Raw genomic sequence first — 25,836 nt, 5'->3', positions numbered from 1 at the left:
GATCGAAGATATTTACCGCTAAATGAAAAGTTATAAACAATTTAGAAAAATCACCCTTTATTTATGATCTTTAGTTCAGACAGTAAATATGTATGTTTTCATTTGTAGAATTCATATTAACTCAAATATTTCATAAATATTCACACGCATTCACATCAAATAAGTCACACGCCAAATGTAACATAAGAATTACATTATACAGAGCCGGTGGACCAATTTGTGTAGAAAAGGGTAAGAAAATTGGCAATACTTGGTAATCAATTTACAACAACTTGTGTCACTAGAATAACACAGAATGCTTCTTATATTAAAATTGCTGACAGGTCAGACACAACATACACTTTTTTATGTCAAGTGATTCATTCGATGTAAATGACCAAATCTATGACATTAATAATGTAGGTATATCTGAAAGTGATGTGTTTACAAGTTAGCTGTCCCAAACCATCTTTATAGTTGTGTTTGAACTGCTCTCTCCTAATGGGAGCTTGATTAAGTCAAAGTTTAACCAAGAAGATATTTTAAAACAGGTTTGCACTTTAATTTTATGGAAATAAGAGATAATATTATAATATTGCCAAATAAATGTAATACACAATTTTATTGGAATAACCTTATTATATTTTGATGGTTATTCTTTTATGATGGGATAGTTGAAGAGAGTAGGTACTGTTATTTGTGAATTTTAAATATGAGATCGAATGCAAAAGTGGTTAGAGGTGTTGTCCCGGTAAGACAGAGATGTTGGGTTCGATTCCCAGCTGAGACCGTTACATGTCTATTTTTCTGTGTCTTTCATGTTTTGTTTAGATTTATTAGTACAATCTTCTTCTTCAATAAAATGTAATAAAGTATATTTTTCATTTGCACTGCAAATAAAAGATATAATGTATTATATAAGATATATTATTCGTACTAGAGAAGAAGAAATAGATAAAAATGATTTATCCTTTAGTTTCCTTTCCATGCTGAATCGGCAGCGTCTGTCAGCCGCGACATGTAGGAGTAAATGTATTTAATGTCCGCACATTAGCCTACTCGAAGCCATTACATTTGATAGATAAAGAGAACAACGACATGTCCCACGGAGCGCATTATTCCACTGCCGCTATAATCACATTATCTCCGACCGCCCCGCCATTGGACGTATACCACGAAGCACTGAGCCTTCAATACGCATGGCGTATATATAATAATATACATTGGCGATGTATTTGTGGAGTAGGGGACGCCCGCCGCCGCGACGCATGCGCCTAGCAATGGCCGCGATCGTTCGACGCCGGAATTGCGCGCTGCCATTGGACCGCCAACCTGCGCGCGCATCTCATAGCTTTTCGCATCTCGTAGAAAAACCGCCTCCCACCTGATTATTTGCTGGTATTATTTGCGGGAATTTGCGATTGATCATTATATCTTATTTACTTATAGATTTAGGTATATAATATGAAATTTTATATGCATTCGATTTTGATTAAGATTTCCAAGTGTTTATAACTTATTTCGATGCATTTTGCCGTCGGTACCTCACTGGCGCTTACAATAATTGCAAATAAATTATGTATACATATGGTACAGCACTCTCGTGGTATAATTAATTACAGTAGGTAGGATGTTAAATACCATATCCATTACAGACAGGTATTACAACATTTATACGATTTTGATTGACTTTCCAAGGTTTTTTTTACTCAGTAAGATTCATTTTACCATCCATACCTCATTGGCGCTTACAATTCATTAAAAAATACAGAACAGTAATCTCGTGATACATTTAATTCCAGTAGAACGCTAATGACCATTTCTGATGCAGACTATTATCGAAAAAATATAATCGCAATATGCATTTACAAGGCGCATTATTCCTTGACTTTGCTACCATGCATTAGTTCATTGATTATTTATGCTCGGTTAACATGGTATTTATTAGATATATCTTTTTGTATTAATTGTACGATAATATTGCATTATTTGTTCTTTTTATCATCTTATTTTACAACGTTGAGAAACATTATATCGAACAACAACATACTTTTCACGTGGGATGAGAAGTTATGGGTAATAACAAAACGAATAACCCATTTTTTATAGTTTAATGACGACTTTCAATAGATTGTTATTTCTTAATTTATGCTTCGTCTATCTTGTAAATCAATTGAAAGTATTATATCATAATATATACAACAAATCAAGAAGTATAAATTTATATTTAATAGAATTGAAATATATATTAAGCGCTATTTACATTTATAAGTCTGCAATCTTGCAACATGAGTAATCTGTTTAATGTCAGCCACAACTCAGATAAAGTACGCCTAGACAAAAATGTATTCACATGTCAAGCGCATTTATTACAGTAATCCATAATACTAAATTAATCGTAATAATTATTGTTTAATGCGGACTTTTCGCATTATTCCCGCATTTCTTGCCAGCGAGAGGTGGCCTCCCGCCCTGTTCCGATCGACAACCGGCAGCGATTTATTTATGTGCGTAATATTTGTAAATTATGCATCGGTATCAAGGAATTCAAATACTTAATGCTTACTTACCAAGCAAATTGACAATTTACCATTACGCTCGACCTACTTCGGGAATTTACGTCTTCAGCGTATTATTGTGTAAGTCCCGTGAACTTTACGGAGGTATCGCAACTATTCGAAAGGCGAAGCAGTCGAGGAAATAAGGCAGGTGAAATGAGAAGGGTTCCAAATCATTTTCCAATAACGCCGACGTACGATTATCTTAGGAACGCTTCGAATTCGCAATGCAAATGTAACATTCGGTTCACGAAATGTTACTTAAGTATAGGTTCTCCTTAAACTTAACTGGTGTGTATTCAATGATCCAGTGTTTTTTAAATTTTTTATCGAATTCTAAGCGAATTCGTGTTCAGGGCTTCCCATAAAGTTGGAATTTAAAACATAATTTTCTCGGATATTAAATTACCTGCCTACGGTCAAAATCTTTTTTGGTAAGTCTCGGATATCTGCAATGTTAGTCTACTCGTAGGAACAAAGGATAAAATATATACAAGTTGCTTTTATTTTAATCATAGTAGCTAAAGTCTCCGGCGTTACCCGGGCTTTACACAACGTTAGAAAATAAAGGTTCATTCTTTGAAAAGCGAGCTCCCTCTTACGAGCGGAGAGTAACTTCTTGCGAGAAGCGAGCTCCTTGCTATGAAAAGCGGGTAAGTTCCTTTGAGAAAAGAATGTGTCCTTATGAACAAAGGGCATCCTCTTTCAAAAATACAGATCCCGCTTAAAAGGGTATGATAAAAGAGGGCCTTCTTACGACAGTCAAGATATTGGCTGTGACAGAAGATCCCGCACGTCCTGTTGGGAGGATCCGAGGAAGAAACCCCGGACCCTCCTCATCGACCTACCCTAAGATGGATGAGATGATAAAGTACATGCACCAAGCCACAGACTAGCCAACAGTTACATTGATCTCCAATACCCGAACATTCAGACTATCAAGATAATAGATGGTCAGTCTTCGCTAGACTCTCCTTGCCCACCACAAGATGATAGTGTTTTTATAGATAACAGTTTGAACCTATTATCTCTGATGAAGATATCTGCGATGACTTTCTGAAAGCGCTGGATTCTTATTTCGAAAAGTGGATCCTAGAAATCGGACGGCACAATGGGTCGTATGCACGCACCTGGTAGTGGAATATCCCAGTCCGCTCCTCCATACCGTCGAAGTCTACTTACATGGTAAAAGTTGGACCGCGAAAATGTGAAGGGTTAAATTGTCAAACAGGGAAAGAAAGGTTTGACCTATCCCAAATCGGTGTCATCTTCTCTCCCGCTACTAGAAGTCAAAAGGGGTGCCAACTCGCTCCCAACTATCATATAACTATAAATTTAACTTTTTATTATTATACTCGTATATTCAATGTTCAAAAGGAAATTATTTAACTTCGGAACTCGCCGCAAAAATTTTATTCAACACCAAGAAGGTGAGAACGTTTATCACAGAACGGCTATCAAATATTAATTTATATGATAACTGAAATCCTTTATCTAAAGTTAAATTTGCTCTTAATTCGTTGATTAATAAACTGATTTTATGAGCTCATGAAAAAGTTACGGTAAACTATTCTTAGTCTTATATGTGAGAGTATGCTAGAGATTCCGAAAGCTGAAATAGAACTCTTTGTGCCAATGGATCCCTTCACGCCTTGAGGGCCTTGGACAACCTTCTTTAAATTATATATAGATTATGTGCCTGATTTCTAGAGTCAAAATACCAACAGTACCTTTCTGTGTTAAATAATGATGCATTTATATCTGTATTCCCTTCACTGAGCCTTATAATTTTTATTATTTTTTGACAACGATGAATGATTCTGTGAACAATGTGTACACGGTAGTACCCTGAATGTAAGAAGAAGAAACTTCCAATCTACAGTCACCTTCTTTCAAATTTTAGGTTGAAATTATTTATAAATACACATAATTTAACTGCTTGTTAATATTCACAGCACAAACTCTGTTAACAAATTAACATGAAAGGGTAAAAAGTAACAAGGCTTCAAATTCAATACTCAACATTATTCATATTGAAACAAATAGATAACATTTGGATTTAAACAAAATACAAGTAGATACCTAACATGACTCGAACAAACCTAATTGTGTCTGTTACACGTAATCTGGACAAGCTACACTCAAATAGAAAATGTTGCTTGGTTTACAATCGGACAACGCTGGAGTCTTGCAAGTCTTGGAGGTTTTGTAAGTTTTATTCGTAAGAATGGGTCGAGTTGGAGAAATCTTTTGACAGGTGACGTGGTATCGAATTAACGGTGCTGAGATGCAAAATGAGTTGAGCTCCGCCAGGTGTGGTGTTGGTCCGATGGAAGGCTGGATGGCTCGGTGTTCTGCTCAGCGTGGGGCCGTTCGACCCGACTGTTATGTTACTCGACATTTCTCGAACGCTTGGCCCGGCCATTGTTTGGGTATTAGCACCAGCCACCAGCCAGCAGTGAGCAGTGAGCAGTGACGCACGACAGATATACCTAATTAATGTTTTTCTATTAATATTATTGTGTTGCAGTCACAACATGGCTTATCAAGCCATGAATCTATTTAGCATATATACCAACATATTTTTTGGTCAAACAGTATAGAATAGAAATGCTGCATGGTTAGTAAAGTTAGTTAATTAAGTTTTTTCTAGATGAAAACATTTTGTTTTTTTTTTGTTAATGTTACGTAAGAGTCCCATTTGGGACTACGGCATCCGCAATAATTGGGTTATGTTGAGAGACAGGGAAGCGAATGAGATGATGAAAAATAAGTTTGGGAAGAATCTGGCTGATCAGTTCTGGTCACCAAACACGACTAAAGTAGTTTCAAGCAAAGTCCCATCCTCAATGGAATTCTTTCACCAAGGCGATACTGAGATTATCAGCAACTCATAACTTAATTAATAACGAAGGGCTCCCCTTTTTATCTATAGTTAAAATAATAATATTATTTGCATTATGTGTATGGTTCCATGATAACTCCTCAAAATGACAATTCAACACACCCATAAAAAGGGCTATAAAGTTATGAAAAGTGATGAAACAAAAAACTAGGTTAAATACGAGTAGGTTTCATATGTAACCTAGTTTTTGTTTGATCACTTTTGCACATGTAGCAACCAATTTTAACCTAATTTTTGTTTCATCACTTTTCATAACTTTATAGCACTTTTTATAGGTGTGTTGAATTGTCATTTTGATGAGTTATTCCGTCACCGATGTGTATAACGTCTTTTTTGTAAAAAAAATCACCTCGAGGAGGCTGAATCATTTTATACGCATAAAATACCTGACATTGTTACAATTACGGATCTGGTTTATTTGGTATTTTGTGCAAATCGATATTGTCAATCAGAAACTCATTAATCACGTTACTTCGCGTCTATTCTGTTCAGTCATTCGGTTCGATGATCGATTCGCTCCATTACCAAAATGACATGAAAAAACCTTTAAAGTGATGAATACTTCAACGGGTCAGTTGGTAAAACGATCTAATAATAGTGGGTTCAACTAGATGCTAAAGCATTACTACGCTATTTTCAATAAAATAAGCACACAACTAATCAAACCAATATACCTAGACATGTGTATCATCCGTCCGTGTTGCTTTAAATGAGATTGAATCGAATGGAAAAAAAATCAATACTGTACGAAAAAAATTATACGTCTACTTTAAAATATCTGTTAAAGGGTTAAAAATGTGTGAAAGCTTTAGCAACAAAACTCAACAACATCCTTCCCCCGCGTATAAAACTTATGGAAAAGTTTAATCAATAAAAATCTGGCTGAAAGAGGTCAATGAAAAAAACTCTAAATACTTAATGTTCATTCGAACACTTTTTGGTCTAACGTGAGCAAACGCGGCACCCAACGCGCGGACAGCTTTCTCATATCTAATTCTTGATTTAATATGCGACAGACACGTTCTATGGACATTTTCATAACCTCTGCTATCTTTCTCATTTTAATTCGGCGGTCGTCTAACACTATTTGGTGAAGTTTAGCAATGTTATCGTCAGTAGTTGCAGTTTTTAGACGTCCCGAACGTTCATCGTCTCCCAAGCTCTTACGGCCACGTTTAAATTCAGCTGCCCAAAATTTCACTGTGGTAAATGATGGAGCAGAGCCCCCATACACAGAGTCCAACTCATCTTTGATTTGCGTAGGCGTTTGCCTTTCAAAAAAATTTAATAACAGCCCGATACTCAATTTTTACATTTTCACAAAAACACACACATCGACTCACTCAAACGACTGTCATCTAAAAACTGCGCTTCCAAAATGGCCGAAACTTTGGTGAGTAACTGTCAAAAGATGCACAACTATATTCACCAACTTTTATTAAAGAGTACCGCCATTTTTGCGTTGAGATCGGAAACTTTTCAGACAACCCTCGTAGAATTAAATAACATTCGTCCGCCTCAGCACAGGACATAAGACTAATAAATACCATTACCATACTTAAATTCATCATAGTATGATGAGTGTACAATGTTTTATATAGTCGCTAAAATAAAATAAAGTGAAAAAAAAATATCTACATAAATAATTTTCTAATTTGAGGCGCTCAGCGGAAGAGTGGCCAAAATGTCAAAAATTCATGATTCACGAAAACATCAGATTGTTAAAGACAAGTATTTAATCTAGTAATGGAAAAACGATATTATATAGCGCCATCCTTTGAAATCAATTAAAACATCGGATTGTTAAAGATAATATTGCATTTATTTTCCTTTTTGCTATACCGTAATTGTTGATTCACACACATATTTATGTGTGTGAATTTTAATCGCTAGAGAATTTTCTCTAGCGATTCCATTCAACTACTTGTGATTAAGTCAAAATGCTATTGACTTGCCCACCAATGGACAATGGACAATATCAGCGGGAACATAACACGTCAATCGGTTCAATTTTTGGCAGATGAATCTTCTAAATGCGTTAAAGATCGACGATTAATTTCATTCATTCACTTCATTCCTTTAAGATGTATATCCAGCTAACCCATTGGGCGCATTTTGCACCCGTGTTTTGAAATTAATTATAAAAACACCCTAATATTATAGAACGTCCTTCTTCTTCTGGCGCTAGTAAAATTAGATTGTTAATGTTAGTTGTAAGTTTCTACATATGTAAATATATATGTCATTAAGATAGTAGTTATAGGCCTTAGTCGTAAGTCACTAGATATGTCTTAGATGTAAGTCACTGCCTCTCTTCCGCTGAGCGCCTCATTAATAAAGACCACCGAAAAACAGAATACCTAACATTAATATTATTGTAGAAAGCAATCACTTTGTGGTTTGACATATTTAATAAAATAAAATACTTTTTTGTTTTAAAACCACGATATTGTGGTTTACAATATCGTGGTTTTAAAACAAAAAAGTATTTTATTTTACCTAACATTAATTTCAACATGGTGTAGTACCTATTCATTGATAATTAAAAATAAATAAATAAAAAGTTGACTGAAGTTTATTTCTAACATTTTTTCAACACGTATTGCTCAGTTTAGTTTGGGATCGAGAAATCTTACAATGGTGTTATGCCAGATGAAATTATCGAGTTCATTGTTCATTTTGTATTATTAATATTGTAGCGTACACAGAATCCCAACTGCTCCTAAACGTTTAGAGACAGTAGGACTATGGCATCGTCAAATGGGGTACGTTGTGAGACTGAAGGTAATAATAAGGAAAAGATGTCCATTGCCATTTCAAGCAATGCTGCAATGGAGTTTTCACCAGGGCGATAATGAAAGAGTCTTCCACTTTTGATTTTATTGTCAAGAGGGTTTCTCGTTGGGAAATGTAAAATTTTCTCTGTTTCTCTCTCTAAAGAAACGCATCTCCTTCCCTGGAAGACCGAGAGTGAAAGATCGCCGTGAATTCTGACAGAAATATTCCGTAATAATTTCGTGCAGTGGGGCGCATTAGCAGCGCGCACTCTCGACACCATTAGCATACAATGCTCCGTGGAGTGGGCGGCGCCGGCCGATTGTCGTTTCGGGCCGAGAGCGAGAGACAAGCGGGCGCATGTGCTGTGCAGACGTCTTCTATTGATTGTTTATTTATACGCTCAAATCTCGATTGTCAAAACATAACCATAATAACCATATATAACCTGTCTCTATCAGCTTTGGCTTTAATTTTCTTGTACGATTTTATTTAGATCATGGAAAAGTACAATGGTATAATCTTTTCAGCATTCACTGAAAGCATATTTCAAAATACACACGGGTGCTTTATTCATTAAATATGTTGATACTTCGGTAAGCATGTTTTAATGAATTATTCATGTAATATATACCTATTACGCGTAGTTATACAAAGTTTCTACCTACAGAGGTATCTTTACTTGGTGGAAATGCAAACAAGTTATTTGATTTCAAATTGAAAAATTATCCTGTCTTAGCCTTCGTGATACTATCTTGGGTTGTTTCACGGAATTCGAACAATTCATCAAATTTCAAAGTTTTCATTCAAGTTCTGTGAAGGTCCTGTTTAAGTTTTGTTATCATCCAAGTACCTTGAAACGACCGGCCCATGTTGAAGCAATAACAGAATTTGAATTTTAACTTCGAAACCTTGTCGAATTGTTTAAATTCTATGACACAACCCGTTTTAAAGATTTAATCTTGAAAGGGAAAATATTTTCATCATTGGTCATTTTTCGGGATGTTTCATTTTATTTGTTTAATTTCATTTTATTGGATTACAACGGATGTGTACCTATGTATGCACAAATAATCACATATATAAAGAACAAAGTTAAAAATCTGGAACAAAATTATTATCTAAATAGGTCATCGCATAAGGAAATTGCTCACCTATTATCTAGTCCTTCGTGATATTCTACTGTTCTACGAAGATACTGCATTTTGGAAGATTAAGTGGTTTTAAACGGACAACTTTGTCGGAGTGGAGTAAAAATAAAATTAATGTTTAGTTTGCGTGGAACGTGGAATATCAAAAGTGTGACATTATAACCACACACTTATAAATTGAATAGACTTATGATTTTGAGTTTAAGGACGAGTTGTTTCGGAGAATTTGAACAATTCATCAAATTTTTAACGATCGTTTTCAAGTTCTGCGAATTTTTTTTTCATTTTCTTGTTTTATTTCAGTTCTGTCAGTTTATATATATATAGGACTTTCACAGAACCCTAAAATGAACGTTGACATTTGATGAATTGTTCAAATTCTCCGAAACAACTCATCCTTAAACCTCAACTCAAAATCATAAGTCTATTTAATTTATAAGTGTATGGTTATAATGTCAAATAAATATAATAAAACATATAAAATAATAAAACAAACTTAGTAGAATAGTTGTACAGTGAAATGCGTTATCAAACTTATTTGCTAGCATTTCGACATCCAACGTCAGGTACAGCGCAAAACGTTAAATGTTCCCAATCGAACACAAGGACGGGTTGTTTCGGAGAATTTGAATAATTCATCAAATTTCAACAATCGTTTTCAAGTTCTGCGAAAGATTTTTCAAGTTCTTGTTTTATTCCAGTTCTGTCATGCAACAAAGTTGTGTTCGATTGGGAACATTTATCGTTTTTCGCTGTACCTGACGTTGGATGTCGAAATGCCAGCAAATAAGTTTGATAACTCATTTCACTGTACAACTATTATACTACGTTTGTTTTATTATTTTTTTTATGTTTTATTACATACGCATGTTGGTACATAGTATTTATTGCACTTCACTTAGATCAATCGCCCTCCCTATTCCCATTCCATTCGTAGAAATGGTTATGTATTTTTTTGTATTGTAATGTTTATACATATTTTTTAGTCCACTAACTATTGGAAGTAGTACCTGTTTCTTGCCAAATTTAGGTCACGTAGATAATATACATAATTTCAAATTTTTCGAAGTAAATTTCTTCTGAAAGCTTATCACTTTGTGATGGCATAATTTATTTTATTAATACATAATTAACTTTGTTTACAATCAACCTCTAAATATTTCATTTACTTCGTTAATGGTTGTTATCAGTTGTGTAAAATTTAAAACGTGTTTATTGGGAAGACTCTTACTAATTGGATACACGCTGCAGCGGTTCAAAGTTGGCTGGCATAGTAAAGCCGGCTTTAAGCCTGGTTTAAGGCCGTCTTGTTTTAAATTAAATACCACTGATGAATTACCCTTCTCTAATGGTTGTTTATCAGTTGTGTAAAATTTAAAACGCGTTTATTGGTAAGAATCTTACTAATTGGATGGGTATACGCTGCGGCGGTTCAAAGTTGGCTGGCATGGTAAAGCTGGCTTTAAGTCTGGTTTAAGGCCGTCTTAACCATACAAACGCCGTGGTAATGTGGTAATTTTCCCGTGTTCCTACCTTACACGCCTCTTCAGGGTGATATATTGTGATGTTATATGAGCATTGAAAAAGTGAACATGACTAAATAAAGTTCTCGTTGTGTTTTCAGACGAGCGAGCTGGATAACCTGCTATGCAAGCAGGAGGGCGGGCCGCCCTCGCTGGAGGCGGAGCTATTCGAGGCCGGACGCGAGGACGCCTACCTGCGACCCGCGCTCTGGGAGGACATCGCATCGTCCATCCGCAGCATCGACCCGGAGAACGCGTGCATGCTGGCGCCGCTAGGACCGCTGGGGTCGCTGGGGCCCGCGCACGTGAAGCTCGAGGCCGCCGAGCTGGCCGCGCCGCCCCCGCACGAGGTCAAGCCACCGCCCTTCGCGCAGGGCAACTTCGCGCCACCCTTCCCGCCCTCGGCGCGCCCACTCTACATGTCCCCGCTGACGCCGCCCACGTCGGATCCGGGCTCGCCGGGACCTATGCAGGTAACGTTTCGCCAATTCATATTATCTTTCAGCCATGCCAATGGGACAAACATGTTCAAACGCCTTAATAGCTTTCTGGGCATACTCAAAAGCGTTGCGTACTACCAATTGCATTCCTAAATTAATGCACCTGGATTCTATATCTGCAGATAATGGACAACACATTGCCAATCTTTTCTCTAATTATTTCGCATCCGTTTATACTCAATCAAATCCCTTGTTATATACTGCCATGCCAAAAGTTTCACAAAACAACCAATTTAATCTTGGAAAAATCAATGTTAGCAAGGAAACCATTAAATCTTGTTTAGAAAAAATCGATACATCCAAAGGCCCAGGACCTGATAAAATACCTCCCTTGTTTGTAAGATGTTGTTCCAGCGCGTTGATTAACCCACTTCTTTTAATATATAATGAATCATTATCTTCAAGAACTTTCCCAGACTTGTGGAAAAATGCACATATTGTTCCAATACATAAATCTGGTGATAAATCTTTTGTGAAAAATTACCGACCAATCAGCATTTTATCTTGTTTTGCGAAAGTCTTTGAATCTATAATATATATTTCTGTATTTTCACACTTTAAACCCCAATTATGCAGCAATCAACATGGGTTTGTTCCCAACAGATCTACAAATTCAAATCTTCTAGACTTTTGTGATTATGTTTGTAATGCTTTCAATGAAAGAACTCAAGTAGATGCCATTTACACAGATTTTCAAAAGGCATTTGATAAAGTAAACCATTCTGTTCTGCTACAGAAGCTTGATCGAATAGGTATTCACGGTGATCTTTTAAGATGGCTTTAGTCTTACTTAGAAAATAGAACACAATTAGTACTTATTAATGGGTACGAATCACCTCCCATAATTGTAACATCAGGCGTACCCCAGGGGTCCAATCTTGGCCCACTGCTTTTCTTAATCTTTTTTAACGACCTTGGCCCCATGTTACGCTGTGATTTTGTTCTATTTGCCGATGATCTCAAGATTTACCGCAAAATTTACACTGATTCTGATCATGTTAAGCTTCAAGAAGACCTTTACACACTAAATAGCTGGTGCATTCAAAACGATATGTTTTTAAATATTGAAAAATGTTACATTATTACTTTTACTCGTAACAGAAAACGAAAGGATTTTGCATATTCCATTAATAATGTACGATTAAATGCAGTCACCACTATAAGAGATCTAGGAATCACTCTTGATTCAAAGTTTATGTTTGATGTACACATAAATGATATTATAAGTAAATCAATGAAAATGATTGGATTCATTCATAGAATATCGAAACCATTTAAATACCCCCAATCCATTATAACATTATACAACTCGTTGGTCAGAAGCAAATTGGAATATGGGAGTGTTATCTGGAACCCACATTATATAAAATATTCTAAAAGTATTGAATCTGTGCAAAAAAAATTCCTAAGACTGTTATCATATAAACTTGGATTAAATGCCTCACTCAAATCTTGTGAAGAACGTCTACTAAACTTCAAATTTACGACATTGGAAAAAAGAAGACAATTTGCCGACTTAATATGTTTATATAAAATTATTCATGATAAACTTCTTACCACTAATTGTCTGAACAATATTCATATTAAAGTCCCTAATAGACATAATTTAAGGAGCCAAAATATATTCCATATTGATATATTTAATAACAATATTGCATATTTCAATCCACTATCTAGAATGTGTCGTCTGTACAATACAGTTGAATGTGACCTTATAGATATATTCGCAAACAGTCTCGCATATTTTAAAAAACAAATCAACCATCTTCTACCATGATAATATTTTATGGAGAACAGTTAAGAGATATAATTGCTTTATTATTTTCTTTACTTTTCTTCCTTATCCTTTCTCTGTACATTTACTATATTTTATATTTCATACTTTATATTTTATATTTTCATGTTTTATATTTCTTTTTAATTATTATTATATATGTATTTTTTTCTTTCACTACTAGCATCTCCGCCTAATATCAACTAAACCTTGTTTACGCATGCTGTGAACATTTTTAATTGGGGTGTTAATATCTGTGCACATTCCCACCGAAATTATATAAATGTAATAATTGTTAACACTCTGTAAATGTTTCAAACAATAAATAAATAAATAAAATGCAAATAGGTTCCAAAGCTGAGGTGATAAAACCCACGATATGTAGTACTAAGATATGTATACTTTTTTGTAGTCCGAAACATTTTTCCATCTTCGGAGAGATTGTTTTTTGCAATTCCTCCCGCTCTCCCGGGTGAAATATTTTCATCAACGGTAAAGAGTAAAAATTAAACTTTTGGAGCCGATTTACGCCTCGATCATCGACATTAAAATTAATAGACTTGCCCTAACATAAAATCTGGGTATCATTTCGTGGAGCGAGGGGGTAAACCACGTGACTATATATTTGGCAACAAGAGGGTTCGAGAATGATTTGACTAAAAACGACTAGTCATTCGTAAGCAGATTTTATTTACAGAGATCGAATATATGGTGATATTACAATGCGAGTTGCATGCATACTGTCAGATTCATTGATTGACAAACCACCAAAAGTGGGACGATCACAACGCCTCTCGCGCTCCGCGCAAGTTGGTTTTTTCCCCTTTCCCTGATTGACCTGTCTATTAATTTGGATGTCTGTGGCTTTTACGCATTTTGAGAGACATTAAAGAGGTAATATTCAACCTCCAGCGACAGTTTTTTTTCAAAATTTGACCTCAATAATTCCAATTTCGGACTCAATAACCAAAGCTCAAATCAAAAAAAAAATACCGCAAAATCGACTTTAAATGTGATGTAGATTATCGCTTGTACTACGAATTTCCGGATATCGCGTATATACTGTTCACAATAATAAATCTAAAAACAATGGCAGAAGTAAGGGGTAGTATTGCCTCGAGTGTGTATATAGATGCCAAGCATCGATATAATATAAACTTAGTCGATGATGCCAAGGTAAATAATATTGAAACTCCCACGATTAAATAAATAAAATAATGTAGGTAGAGGCTAAGAAAGAGTCTTAAATCTTATTTCTTTTCACGTTGAGCGATAAAATAAGATGAACACTTAACCAATAACGCAATATATCTGCCATAAAGCTAAATCGACTTATAGCTAATAAAAATATACGCAAAATCATTGATTTATTTCATTATTGCCTCTCTCCGAGTAGATATATTTATTGAGCTTTAATATTTCATGCCACAGGCAGGTAGGTTTATTGTCTATTTCAGTAATAAAGTGAGGCGTGGGTGATACTACAATGACTTGCATAGGATCTCTGAACGTTAACTAGGCAGAATACCGTACTATGGAAACTAGCCTGCAGACCTGGGATCCGTGCTTTGCAGAAGGAATCGCAAAATACAAACTATGGAGAAATATACAGGGTGTTAAGGGGAGTACATGACTTACTTTTACCAGTGATTGCTGACATTATCTGGAGTAAAAAATGTAAATGACTATAATTTTTTTTATCTTTCTACAAAAACATAGAATATCAGTAGTAATTGGACAGCCAGGGTCGATGTGAGGGTTTTGGGCGGTTACTCGGCTGAATGACCAGAGTCGACATTTGGACTTTAAAAAAAATTGTTTTTTAAAAAATACATAAAAAAATTACCGAAGACCAAAATTTCATTTACATTTTTTACTCCAAATGATGTCAGGAATCATTGGTTAAAGTAAGTCAAGTACGTCCCTAAACACCCTGTATAGATACAATGTATTTACAAGTCTACGCTCATACCACTGATGTGTGTATGTATGTACTACTGCAGACCCGTGAAAATTCACGGGATACTATGAATGTAGGATTTGATAAGCTGAAAGCATTTGTAAAAAAATTTTTGCCTGAGGATCATTGAAGCAATTTACCTTTCCACTAATAATAATAATAGTAATCATTATGGCATTTAAGTTTTCAGTTTAGTGTCATTTCACTTCAAGTGCGCTTAACTACTCGTATAAGAAAATTAAAAATGGTAATTCAGTATTAGTGGTTCTTAAAATTATTCCTACAGTGTGCCTTACCAAATACAGATCCAATATTATAACACTAAATACACTGTTTATGCAAAGTGATGACAAAACTTAGAATAACAATAACAGCCGGACAGGACAAAACAAGAATATAAAAACTAAAATATAATATATAACAGGAGGCAGTTTGTGCTCAGAAGTGAGAATCTTCTGTGCAGACATTTTAAAAGGGTACAATAAGGAGACAACAGAAACCAATCAATTACCGGAAGTTTTCGAATATTGCTTATTATAAAATATTGAAATGAAGTTAAAATTTATGAATGGTAAGATTTTTTAAATAATTTTGTTTTTAAAGCCCGTTTAAATTCAGCAAAATTCTGGAGATTAGTAAGAGCTGAGGGAAGTCTATTCCAGATGAGCGGGCCTGTTACACTAAAAGAACGATCATAGTAAACGGCTCGATTTGACCTAGAAAGTTCGATTAGACGATTACTAACATCTATATCTCCTGACCTTAGAGTAAGCTGTCTATTGCTTAAGTTTTGTCTGATACATAGTTCCGATATATAGACTGGCGCCATTCCTTGCAATGCGTTGAAGGTCATGCAGATCTTAAACTCTATTCTTTCAGGGCAACGAAGCCAGTGAAGGCTTATCCTTTAGAAGTGGGGTTATACGACAATACTTATAGTCTAAGATCCCTTAAAGAACGACCGTCACCGAGATGTTTATTTGATGAAACGTATTTTATATTTAATTTAATATGTCAATAAATATATTGCATATCGGTTGCCTAACAAATTTTAGTCCAGGGTATGATTAATTAATAATTTAAAAAAAAAATTTAAACATTGCACCGGTTTGATTATTATAAAAATTCTATACCAATCGAAAGTATGAAACCCATAGAATATGCAAACGTTAGGTTGCCTACTCTTTTCCGGTCACAACTCTCAGGTTGCCACGTTGCCATCCCTTAAAGAACGACCGTCACCGAGATGTTTATTTGATGAAACGTATTTTATATTTAATTTAATATGTCAATAAATAAAAACAGGTAAATCGAAAAAGCATTTTGCACCGGTCTGATTATTGAATAAAAATTATATGAAATTAAAGATTATTTCATTGTGAACACGATGGTATAAGGTTGCCTGCTAAAAATCAGTCCCGAATTCCGGTTGTCGAATTTTGAAAACTAAAACTTTTTGAAAACTAGTCGGGAATTCTCGTGTGCGACTGAGAGGTCCCAACCAACCATCCCATGCGATAGAAGAGGACAAAGCATAGCAGCTGTCCGTCCATTAAAACAAAGAGAGTGCGCATGCTATTTGTTCTTGAAAATGAAAAGGATAGCGATAGACTCGTGCAAGGTACCATCTAGTCTAGAGTGCACAGAGTGCAAGTTTATTGACAGACATCCAACTTGAGATTGTGTTAATGAGGCTTACCACCTCGTTTTTAAGGACGTCTTTTTCGTCCGGAGAACAAAACTTGAAAATCAAACGATCATCTGCGTAGCCTTGTGATTCAAAGCCAGCTGAGTGAATTAGTCGTTCAAGACGATGGAGAATGGGGCCTAGGACAGAACCCTGGGGAACTCCAAATTCTATGGGAGTTTCAGGTGATGTACATTTATTGAAAGTTACTGAGGCTACTCGTCCATACAGGAGGAGTGCATCGCCTCGAACGCTAAATTCGGTTTCAAGCACATTTAGTAAAATACTATGATCTACTGTGTCAAATGCCGCACTCATGTCAAGAACAGATATCAAACCCAACTTACCTGATTCCATCCCGATGATCAAGTCTGAAACAACCCGCAAAAGAACAGTTTTCGTTGAATGAAACCGTCGATAGGCGGATTGATTTTTGGCAAACAGACCAGCGGTGTTCAAGTACCCCACTAATTGTTTATCAACGATTTTCTCAAGCAGTTTTGATAGGAATGGTAGGTTGGATATTGGCATGTAATTATCTGTATTATCAGTATTAAGATTTTGTTTTTTTAGTATTGATGTTATAATTGATTTTTTAAGTGATCCCGGTACAAGTGAATTTACTAGAGACTTCTGGATAATTGCGGTAATTACAGGTGCTATATCCGGGAGACATTTTTTTAAGAGCCAGGTCGGTATGGGGTCTTGAGCGCATTGCTTGTTTGGGCAAGACTTCACAGCACGTATGACATCTTCTTCCGTTACTGCTACAAAAGTAGTGAAGTTACCAGAGAGCAGAGTTGTTGCTGCGATAAAAGGCAATCCTACCCCACCGAGGGCCCGAATTTTTTCAACTTTACTCCTAAAATATATCGCAAGACTATCCGCTTCACGAGAGGAATCAATATTGATGTTGCTCTCTCCACATAAAGTTTTTATATTTTGCCATAGTTTTCGAGGGTCCTTTTCTGTCTCAATTTGCTCACACCAAAAGTTAGATTTTTTCTGCGTTACTTCTTCCTTGTAAGCATTTTGTTTCCCAATCCAAAGTTGCCGATTGCTGAAAGTCGGGTAAGTTAAACTTAAAAAATTACAACAATTTTAAAATAGAGAATAATTAAGTCATAAAACAAGTTTGTCGTACTTCATAGTTTGTCTGATATGATTTTTATGCTTGTCAGTTCCAATATTTAAATTTTAAATTTCGTTGCATTTAATAATTTTACGCTCCATGCAAGAATTTAATTTCAAATCACGCACCCGTGCACCGATTATGCTAATATTTAAACTTTGGTAAATGTTGCTTTCACGAGTAGATACCTAACTATAATATACAATAAAAATAAATACATTTTTAAGAAATTTAGAAAAGAAAAAAAAAAAAGTAAAATATTGAAAAAGAGTCGGGGGATGATGTAACGATTGACTGGCGGGGTGCATTTACTTATTCACTGATGTTTTCATAGATTAAGACAGAATTAAAGTCGATGTAATGTAGTTTTTGAATAGTAACGTTGTGTTATACTGTAGAGAATTGTGGAAGAAGTCGGAAGCGCCCGAAAAGGACATTAGGGGATCCACTACAATCTTATAAATTTGTAGATATGTAATTATTAAACCATGTATTATCCATGGCTGATGAAAGCGTGACGAGTAAGATTCAGAAAGAGACGCTCAGATGATTTTGGCATATAGAGTCAATGAACGACAAAAAGTGTAATGAGAATATAAGATGCATATTTGAATGGTAGAAAAATTCAGGAACACCCGAGGAAGACATGGCACGATCAAGTGAATCAGATACTTTAGTTGGGCCATGTCAAAAGACTCCAAATCTATGGAAATGGTTTATTACTCTTTTTGTCAATCTATCATTGAGTACGGAATAATCGCATGGGGAAGTACAACACTATCAGCTATAGATTCATTTTCGAATGCACATAAATTAATTATGAAAGTTATTCTTAAAGTTCCCTTAATAAAATAGACAAAACAGATCCAATTTTGAAAATGACCAAAAATATACATTTTTTAATAAAATATTATGTTATAGGTAATTTCTTGCTTGTCTGGATTCTTCACCAATCAGTTAGAATTTTTTTTTAATTTATTCGAGTTTACAGAACCAGAGTTACAATCACTGAAACACAACCGAAATTAGTATTTTTTCTGATTTGACTGTATAAAACAATGTGAATAATTTTACTAGTGAAATAAGAATAAATCACAGGTACGTTTTAAATGAGCTTTTATTGGTTACTTTTTTTGTATTGAATAATCCTAGTTCGCAGGGACTTATTTTGAAATCAGTTGAAATTCATTACAGTTCGTCAAGAAGGTCGGTAATTAGTGGATGTTATATTGTGCATTTAATTCAAGCATTATTTGCATTCCCCGCTGATGAACCGCATAACAAATCTGAATTGTAGCTTCATATTACTTAGTTAAATAGCTGTGCTGTGCATGCTTCCTTTGACACTAATGGAACCCATTCTCGGGTTAGAACAAAAATGAATCCTCGCATTTTCACAATGAGCCGCTTGCATTTTTTTTTACAAAAAGTCATGTTGGGGAGGATTTAAATTAGTTTTGTTTTTTTTTTACTTTTTAAATCATATTTTCAAATCAGTTAAAAAATCTAGTACCTACTTTCTAAATCGAGGCATTTTTTTATCAACAGCGGAAAATATTATTTTTCGAACGTGCGGTCGAGTACACAGAAAAAATGAGTACTGCAATTTTATTAAGAATCTCTTTAAATTATTGGTAATCCGGTTAAACGCTATTGCATGACTTAACGAACGAATTAACAGGTTTCCTGATAAGCTTTTGATACATGATGAATATATCATCACAACGTCGCAACATAATAATAATAATAACAATATTTGGCTTATTATATAGCGCCGTTTTCGTTAAAAATCACCTCAAGGGCGCTGTACAAATATATTACATGTTTCATGAAAATCGAAATAAACAATAATATAACAAATGCACGTGCATAAACACGTGTTCCGATGTATTTGGAATATACTAAAACGGCCTGCAATACCGGTTTTAACCAAAGTACCAATAATTTGAAGGGATTAGCAATACTCATTTTCCATCGTATACCTATAATAATAAGTGTCAAATTACCAATTGAAATCATTTCAAATTACATACATTAATAAAATCGAGTTATATTTTTTGTAACTTTTATGACCGTACAAATAAATCAAATAATTAATTATTTATTTAAAAACGTTAGCTTGCTAAAAACTTCATTTCCAACAAGTAAAAGGTAGGTATGGGAAAATTTCCAGACCATTTAAAAGGGGTAACTGGTAAAACAGAACAGTGGCAATACAGAATATGAAAAAATAATAAGGTACCGAAGGTTAGGCTAGATTAGGGTAGATATTTTTTTCTTCACTTTTCTGTTTTGTCGTGAAACCGTTGAAATTGCGTGCAAGAGTCTCATTTACGTGGATGATGCGATAAGGTGGAGTATGACGGCGCGTATCAATTCCGTCTTCTGACTTATAATATTATGCTAATTTACATGTCGACATACCCGAGTAGTATCTACTAATAGTGTAAATAAATTTTACATGATTACCTATCTAAGATACGGCGTGCTCCTTATCGCAATTGAAATGACAAATCGTGATACATAAAGTTTTCTTATGAAATATGGCAGGACGTGATACCAATGCAATTAATAAATCAAAAAATATACCTATCACTGATTTGTACTTATATACTAAGTTTGATATTATAATACATCGGAAAAATTATGATTAAAGGAATAAAGTGGCTGAAATATGCATTAATTACTTTTGTAACGAATTTCAAGGGACCAAAAAACTCCATATAATACTCAACTTACTTATATTTTACCGATGATATTGTAGGGTAAATTATAGGGAGTTTACATCTATCCGAAAATAATAACAACATTACTTTTACCTACATTTATGTGAGACTGGTATCACCGTAAGCCTGCGCGCGATACCTCGCGCGGCAAATATTTCATTCTCTCTCCAGTGGTATAGCCGCCGGTTTAGACCTAAATCTTCTCTAACGCACGCGATCTGTTTTGTTCATAAAATTATTGTAACGTGAGTTTTGTTAAAATAAAAACTAAATTGTAAATATCCGAATTCACATTTTTGCACACCGATAGTAATGCACGCAACCTTGAATTCTGCGGATTGGAGAACCACAGAATCATTCAGCCAACAACCCATTTAAATTGGCGATAATCACAATCCTCCAAAATATATTTAAATATTAATGTATAAAATCCACGTTTTACCGGGTTCGTACACGCTAATCTACGAAACCGCCCAACACTAATTTCAATGAAATTTTCCGAATGTGTATGGTTGGTTCCATCTTGAAACATAGGATAGTTTTGGACCCGATAGGTGGCGCTGTCGTCAAGATCTATTTTTTCAGATTTTTCTTCCAAAAATACATACTACCGCAAATTTTAACTTTCCTACATAGAAGGCGGTCTGTGACGGGACAACGTCTGCCCGGGCCTACTCCTATATATAAAAAAATAAATTTGGAAAAAGTTATATTCCTAAAATAATTTAGAAAATTTAAAATGAAATCAATTTAAATCGTTTTCTACTTATTTGTAATGGTTACACGATGTTGAATAAACATTCAGTGGCTGAGTTGGCATCGTGTCTGGGTAATAATAGCTTTTGATACTTTCATATTTATTTTAATGAAATGTTGTAGCAAAATTTCATTTGGTGTATTTCATGATTTTCGATCCGTTCTGAAATTTTTAATTTTCTGAAGGTATCCAGAACGTAGTAAGTTCAAGTTTTAAAATTTGAAAAAAGATTTTGTTAACTTATTCCTTTTATTATTGAATCATAGTAATGATAAAACGTTAACTATTTTTTTAAACAGGTGCCATATAAACTGGGAAAAGTAAGTATCTGATGATTTTTGTTATTTGTTTTTGGGGTGTTATGCCGTGTTGCACTAACTCCTTCTTTAGCCAACGTTTCGGACAGCATTGCAGTGTCCATCATCAGGGCAGATGTGTTGAAAACATCTGCCAACAAAAATACTTAATGCCGTGAAAATCTTAAATCATATTTGAAGTATCTGATGTAATGAGCTTTAAAATCTGATTTTTAAAAGCAGACCGGCAAATTGAAAGTAATAAGCAAATTTAAAAAATATATAATTATATATTAAAAAGTTAATATGTCCATACTTGTTGTTACATACATTATTTAATAATAATACTAACATTTTTGTTGTAACACGTCTAAATCATTTTAATGGAAAATTTCCTTTATGTTGTTCACAGTGCGGTTCCCGCAGGACTCCCCCGCCGCCCTACCCCGCGCCGCGCCACCTGCCGCCCTCGCTGCCGCCAGCACCGCACCCGCACCCGCAACCGCACTCGCAACCGCACCCGCATTCCCACCCGCACGGGCTTAAGTTCAACCGCAGGAACAACCCCGAGCTGGAAAAGCGACGGGTGCACCACTGCGACTTCATAGGTATGAATATTACACGTGATCCTTTGCAATTATAGTGCACAGCTAAAACAAGGGCAGCTGTGAATTTAATATAATAAGAAGAACTATTTCTATTATTAACCATATTTCAGAAGATAGTGTATAACATTTAAGAAATAAGATACAGATATTTAATAAACGATGCACGAATAAGCAAACTATGTGAAGAGATGTGACCCGTCCAAGTCGAGAGTCACGAAAGCCTATGGTTTTTAATAACAGCTTATTAAAAACTAGACTAAAAATAGATTACCCCTAGCCACGCTAGTGTATTGTATTATTTTGCCTATGATGTGCTCCTTATTTATTTAACAATACCTTTACATTCCATCTATGATTACAGATTATTTTTGAAAGCACGGTATCTTTCATTTAATTTAAAGTTGCAGAACTTCCTAATAACATTTTTAAATTTGATTTAGATTTTCTTTAAATGTATGGTTTCCACAAATTAAACACAATGACAACAAATAAATTATGAAGATTTGATTTGACTCTTTGCATATTTGATAATAATCAAATCGTCGATCAGCGCCATTTTGAATTAATGACATATGAATAGTTCCCGTTAAACACCGAATTTCGAACCTTTTCAGCTTTTGACCAAATTGCAATCAGTTATTATGCTTATCAGTTGATCACAATTTGATCATATATTATGCTGAAATGGAACGAGCATCGGCCTTTGATTTGCGTAACAGAATATTTCCCCTGCCCATGCGAACAAACATTGATACTAGAGAAAATGTCCTTTTTCTGCACTGTTAGCAGGTCTATTTGCATATGTTTGTTTTTTTATTCGTATATTTAATACATATTTTCTCATTTCTAGGATGTGCGAAGGTCTATACTAAGAGCTCGCACCTGAAAGCTCACCAGAGAATCCACACAGGTAAGAAGTGAAGTCGAACCTCAGCAATCGTAATAATATGACTCAAATCTTTCATTACACTGTCGATATTGTAAATCCTTTTTTTATATTTCCAGTAAATATGATTATTTATTTTTTACTAATATTTGCATGGGCCTAATAATTGTTTTTATTTAAAGTTCTGCGAACAGCTATTTTAAATGCGAATATCTGAAAATAATAGCGAGTGCGCATGTTTTATTTTGTATTCATGGTTTCTCATGTGGCTCCACGAAAACTATTTAATGAAGACAATGAGCGAGCGTTAAAAATAATACATGTATTATGTAATAATGTTTGCGAAAATCTCATAGAGCGAGTGACGTGGGAGTTGCAGACGCACAATTGCGTTCCGATGCCCACGTGTCCCGCTGGATGGGCTTCGAGCTTTCAGACCGTTTTGCGACTGTTTCTATGAAAACACATTGCATTGAGAAAGGTGTGGTGATGGTGTGTGTTCGTTGGTGTGCAGACGTTGTTAGTAGTTACTTGTTGCAGGGGAAAAGCCGTACAGCTGCCAGTGGCCGCAGTGCGAGTGGCGATTCGCGCGCTCGGACGAGCTGACCCGCCACTACCGCAAGCACACGGGGGCCAAGCCCTTCAAGTGCGCCGTGTGCGAGCGCTCCTTCGCGCGCAGCGACCACCTCGCGCTGCACATGAAGCGCCACTTGCCCAAGGCGAGCAAATGACCCGCGCGAAGGGCCGCCGCTGCCCGACCGCCCCGCCCGGCCGCGCACCCGCCTGTCCAGCTGCACGACCAGCAGCTCCAGTGCGCCCTTCATCTCTAACTAAACTTAGTCCTCCCTCACCACTCACCACTCAACAGTCATGTCAGTCAAATGCGATACAAGTGCATTGCGTTGAACGATTCGTTGGAGAAAAATAAACATCAATTAAGTGGTTGATCATTGATCAAGTTGATGGTGAATAATTCAGTTATTTCTGTTAAGCTGCCATTAGCTGTAAGAAAGCTCTACTCGGAGTATGGTTGTCCATACAGATATCGCTCAGCGTGCGCTCGAATGGATTACATACCTACTTCTAGTAAAGTATATTTCCAAGTCATATTTTTTCAGATACCGAAGAGTCATAGATAATATTATTTAAAGCAATATGTGATCAGTAAAAATAAAAATTATTTTATTAATAATCCCGCAAAATTATCACAAAAGATTTTCTGTCGTGAGTCGTGATAATGGGAATGAAAAAATCACGTACATTTGCGCTTTGTTCTGCTAACCATATAATATATTATTATTTTAATATTTAGTAACACGGAAGAACACGTTCTGTTAATCTGTCCTGCTGTGTCTCATTTCACTCGCTAAATTCTTATTTATTATTTTAAGTGTCATGAAAAAATTATAATAATGTTTTTTTACAATAGCTCCACACATGAGTTAATTTTAACGGGCTTAGTTTTAAAATAAATTTAATTGCCCTAAATATGTACTTTCAATATTATAATATTGCACAGGGTGCGGAAAGTGAATATTATCCCCGTACTTTTATCAAATATTACATACATATAGATGATAAATACGCTTTTCTGAATATCGTTATAGTTACTTTCACTTATTTTCTGAATAATTTATCAGCTCTCTTTAATATATCATAAAAAGTTATATAAATATTTTAGTTTTTTAGCATAACATATTAGGTATTTATTTCGTGGTTTTGAGTGATTCGAATATTTTTTAGTACAAATTTTAATGTAGTAATTTATTCATTATTGTTACCCGTATGTCAAGGTTATGTCAGATTTTGTAATAAATTCTAAATTTCTCAATTTATTCTGAAAACAACATGTTTATTTTTTGAACATGGAACCAAAAGTTCCTCTTTTCACTTTTTATGATTCCATTAAAAATTTTATCATTGACAAAAAAAGGCTTTTGAGTTTCTTTAATAAATGTATTATAAGTCTATTCTAAATAAAACTCTTTCTCATCAAGTAAACCAAACCTAAAGCCACTAAATACATTTATTTAAAAGATGTTGTCTTATTTAACCTGGTGTACGTACAAATAAATAGATTAATAATGATGCATATTAATGGTTTTCAAATGAACGTACTTATTATTATGCTGTCGGACCAGCCAATTTATGAAAGTGCCTTCAAAAAAGTACCTCAATTGAAATCGATGAAATTGAAATTCTCAAAATAAGCTTTGGGCAATCAACGTAACACAAGATATACATTTGTTCAAAAATCTTAAAATGACCTAAGGACACTTAAAAAATTATTGCACACATTAGGCTCTGCCACACGTACACTTCGGAGCGGCGGTATCACGCGCCGCTCCAAGCCGCCGCGCAGAAAAGTAAAGTCCGAACGTAAAGCTGCTGCCACACGCAAAGCTCACATCAAAAGTGAATGTACAGCGCATCATCTTTTCTACCGACACACGACGCTATCAAATATTTCTTCCTATGGTAGGAGAGGGGGTCAGTTGAATTCGAGAGCGGCCGAGGTACATAATTTCATCTGTCGAAGTGACAACTTTACTTACTGACAGCTTGAGCACGTTTTCGAAATGGATGATACTTGTCGCCTATTGCTGGATCTGTTGGACA

At 35.2% G+C, this 25,836-nt stretch overlaps 1 protein-coding gene across 1 annotated transcript in view; it reads left to right on the top strand.

The window, feature by feature from the left end:
- The window catches only part of LOC149412211 (Krueppel-like factor 5), a 66,324-nt gene extending 42,250 nt beyond the window's left edge, over positions 1–24,074 (top strand). The window contains exons 2-5 of the mRNA XM_089645687.1: positions 10,993–11,364; positions 22,136–22,331; positions 23,182–23,241; positions 23,758–24,074. Coding sequence (XP_089501813.1) covers positions 10,993–11,364; positions 22,136–22,331; positions 23,182–23,241; positions 23,758–23,948 — 819 coding nt within the window. The 3' untranslated portion in view covers positions 23,949–24,074. The remainder of the gene's footprint in view (positions 1–10,992; positions 11,365–22,135; positions 22,332–23,181; positions 23,242–23,757) is intronic.
- The last annotated feature ends 1,762 nt before the right edge of the window (positions 24,075–25,836 follow it).

The sequence above is a fragment of the Hesperophylax consimilis genome, chromosome 23 (assembly GCF_061612785.1).
Source record: "Hesperophylax consimilis isolate HC1 chromosome 23, BYU_Hcon_1.0, whole genome shotgun sequence".
In the NCBI taxonomy this organism is placed as follows: Eukaryota; Metazoa; Arthropoda; class Insecta; order Trichoptera; family Limnephilidae; genus Hesperophylax; species Hesperophylax consimilis.
Note: the sequence above shows the minus strand (reverse complement) of the source record. Positions and strands in the feature narration are given on the sequence as shown.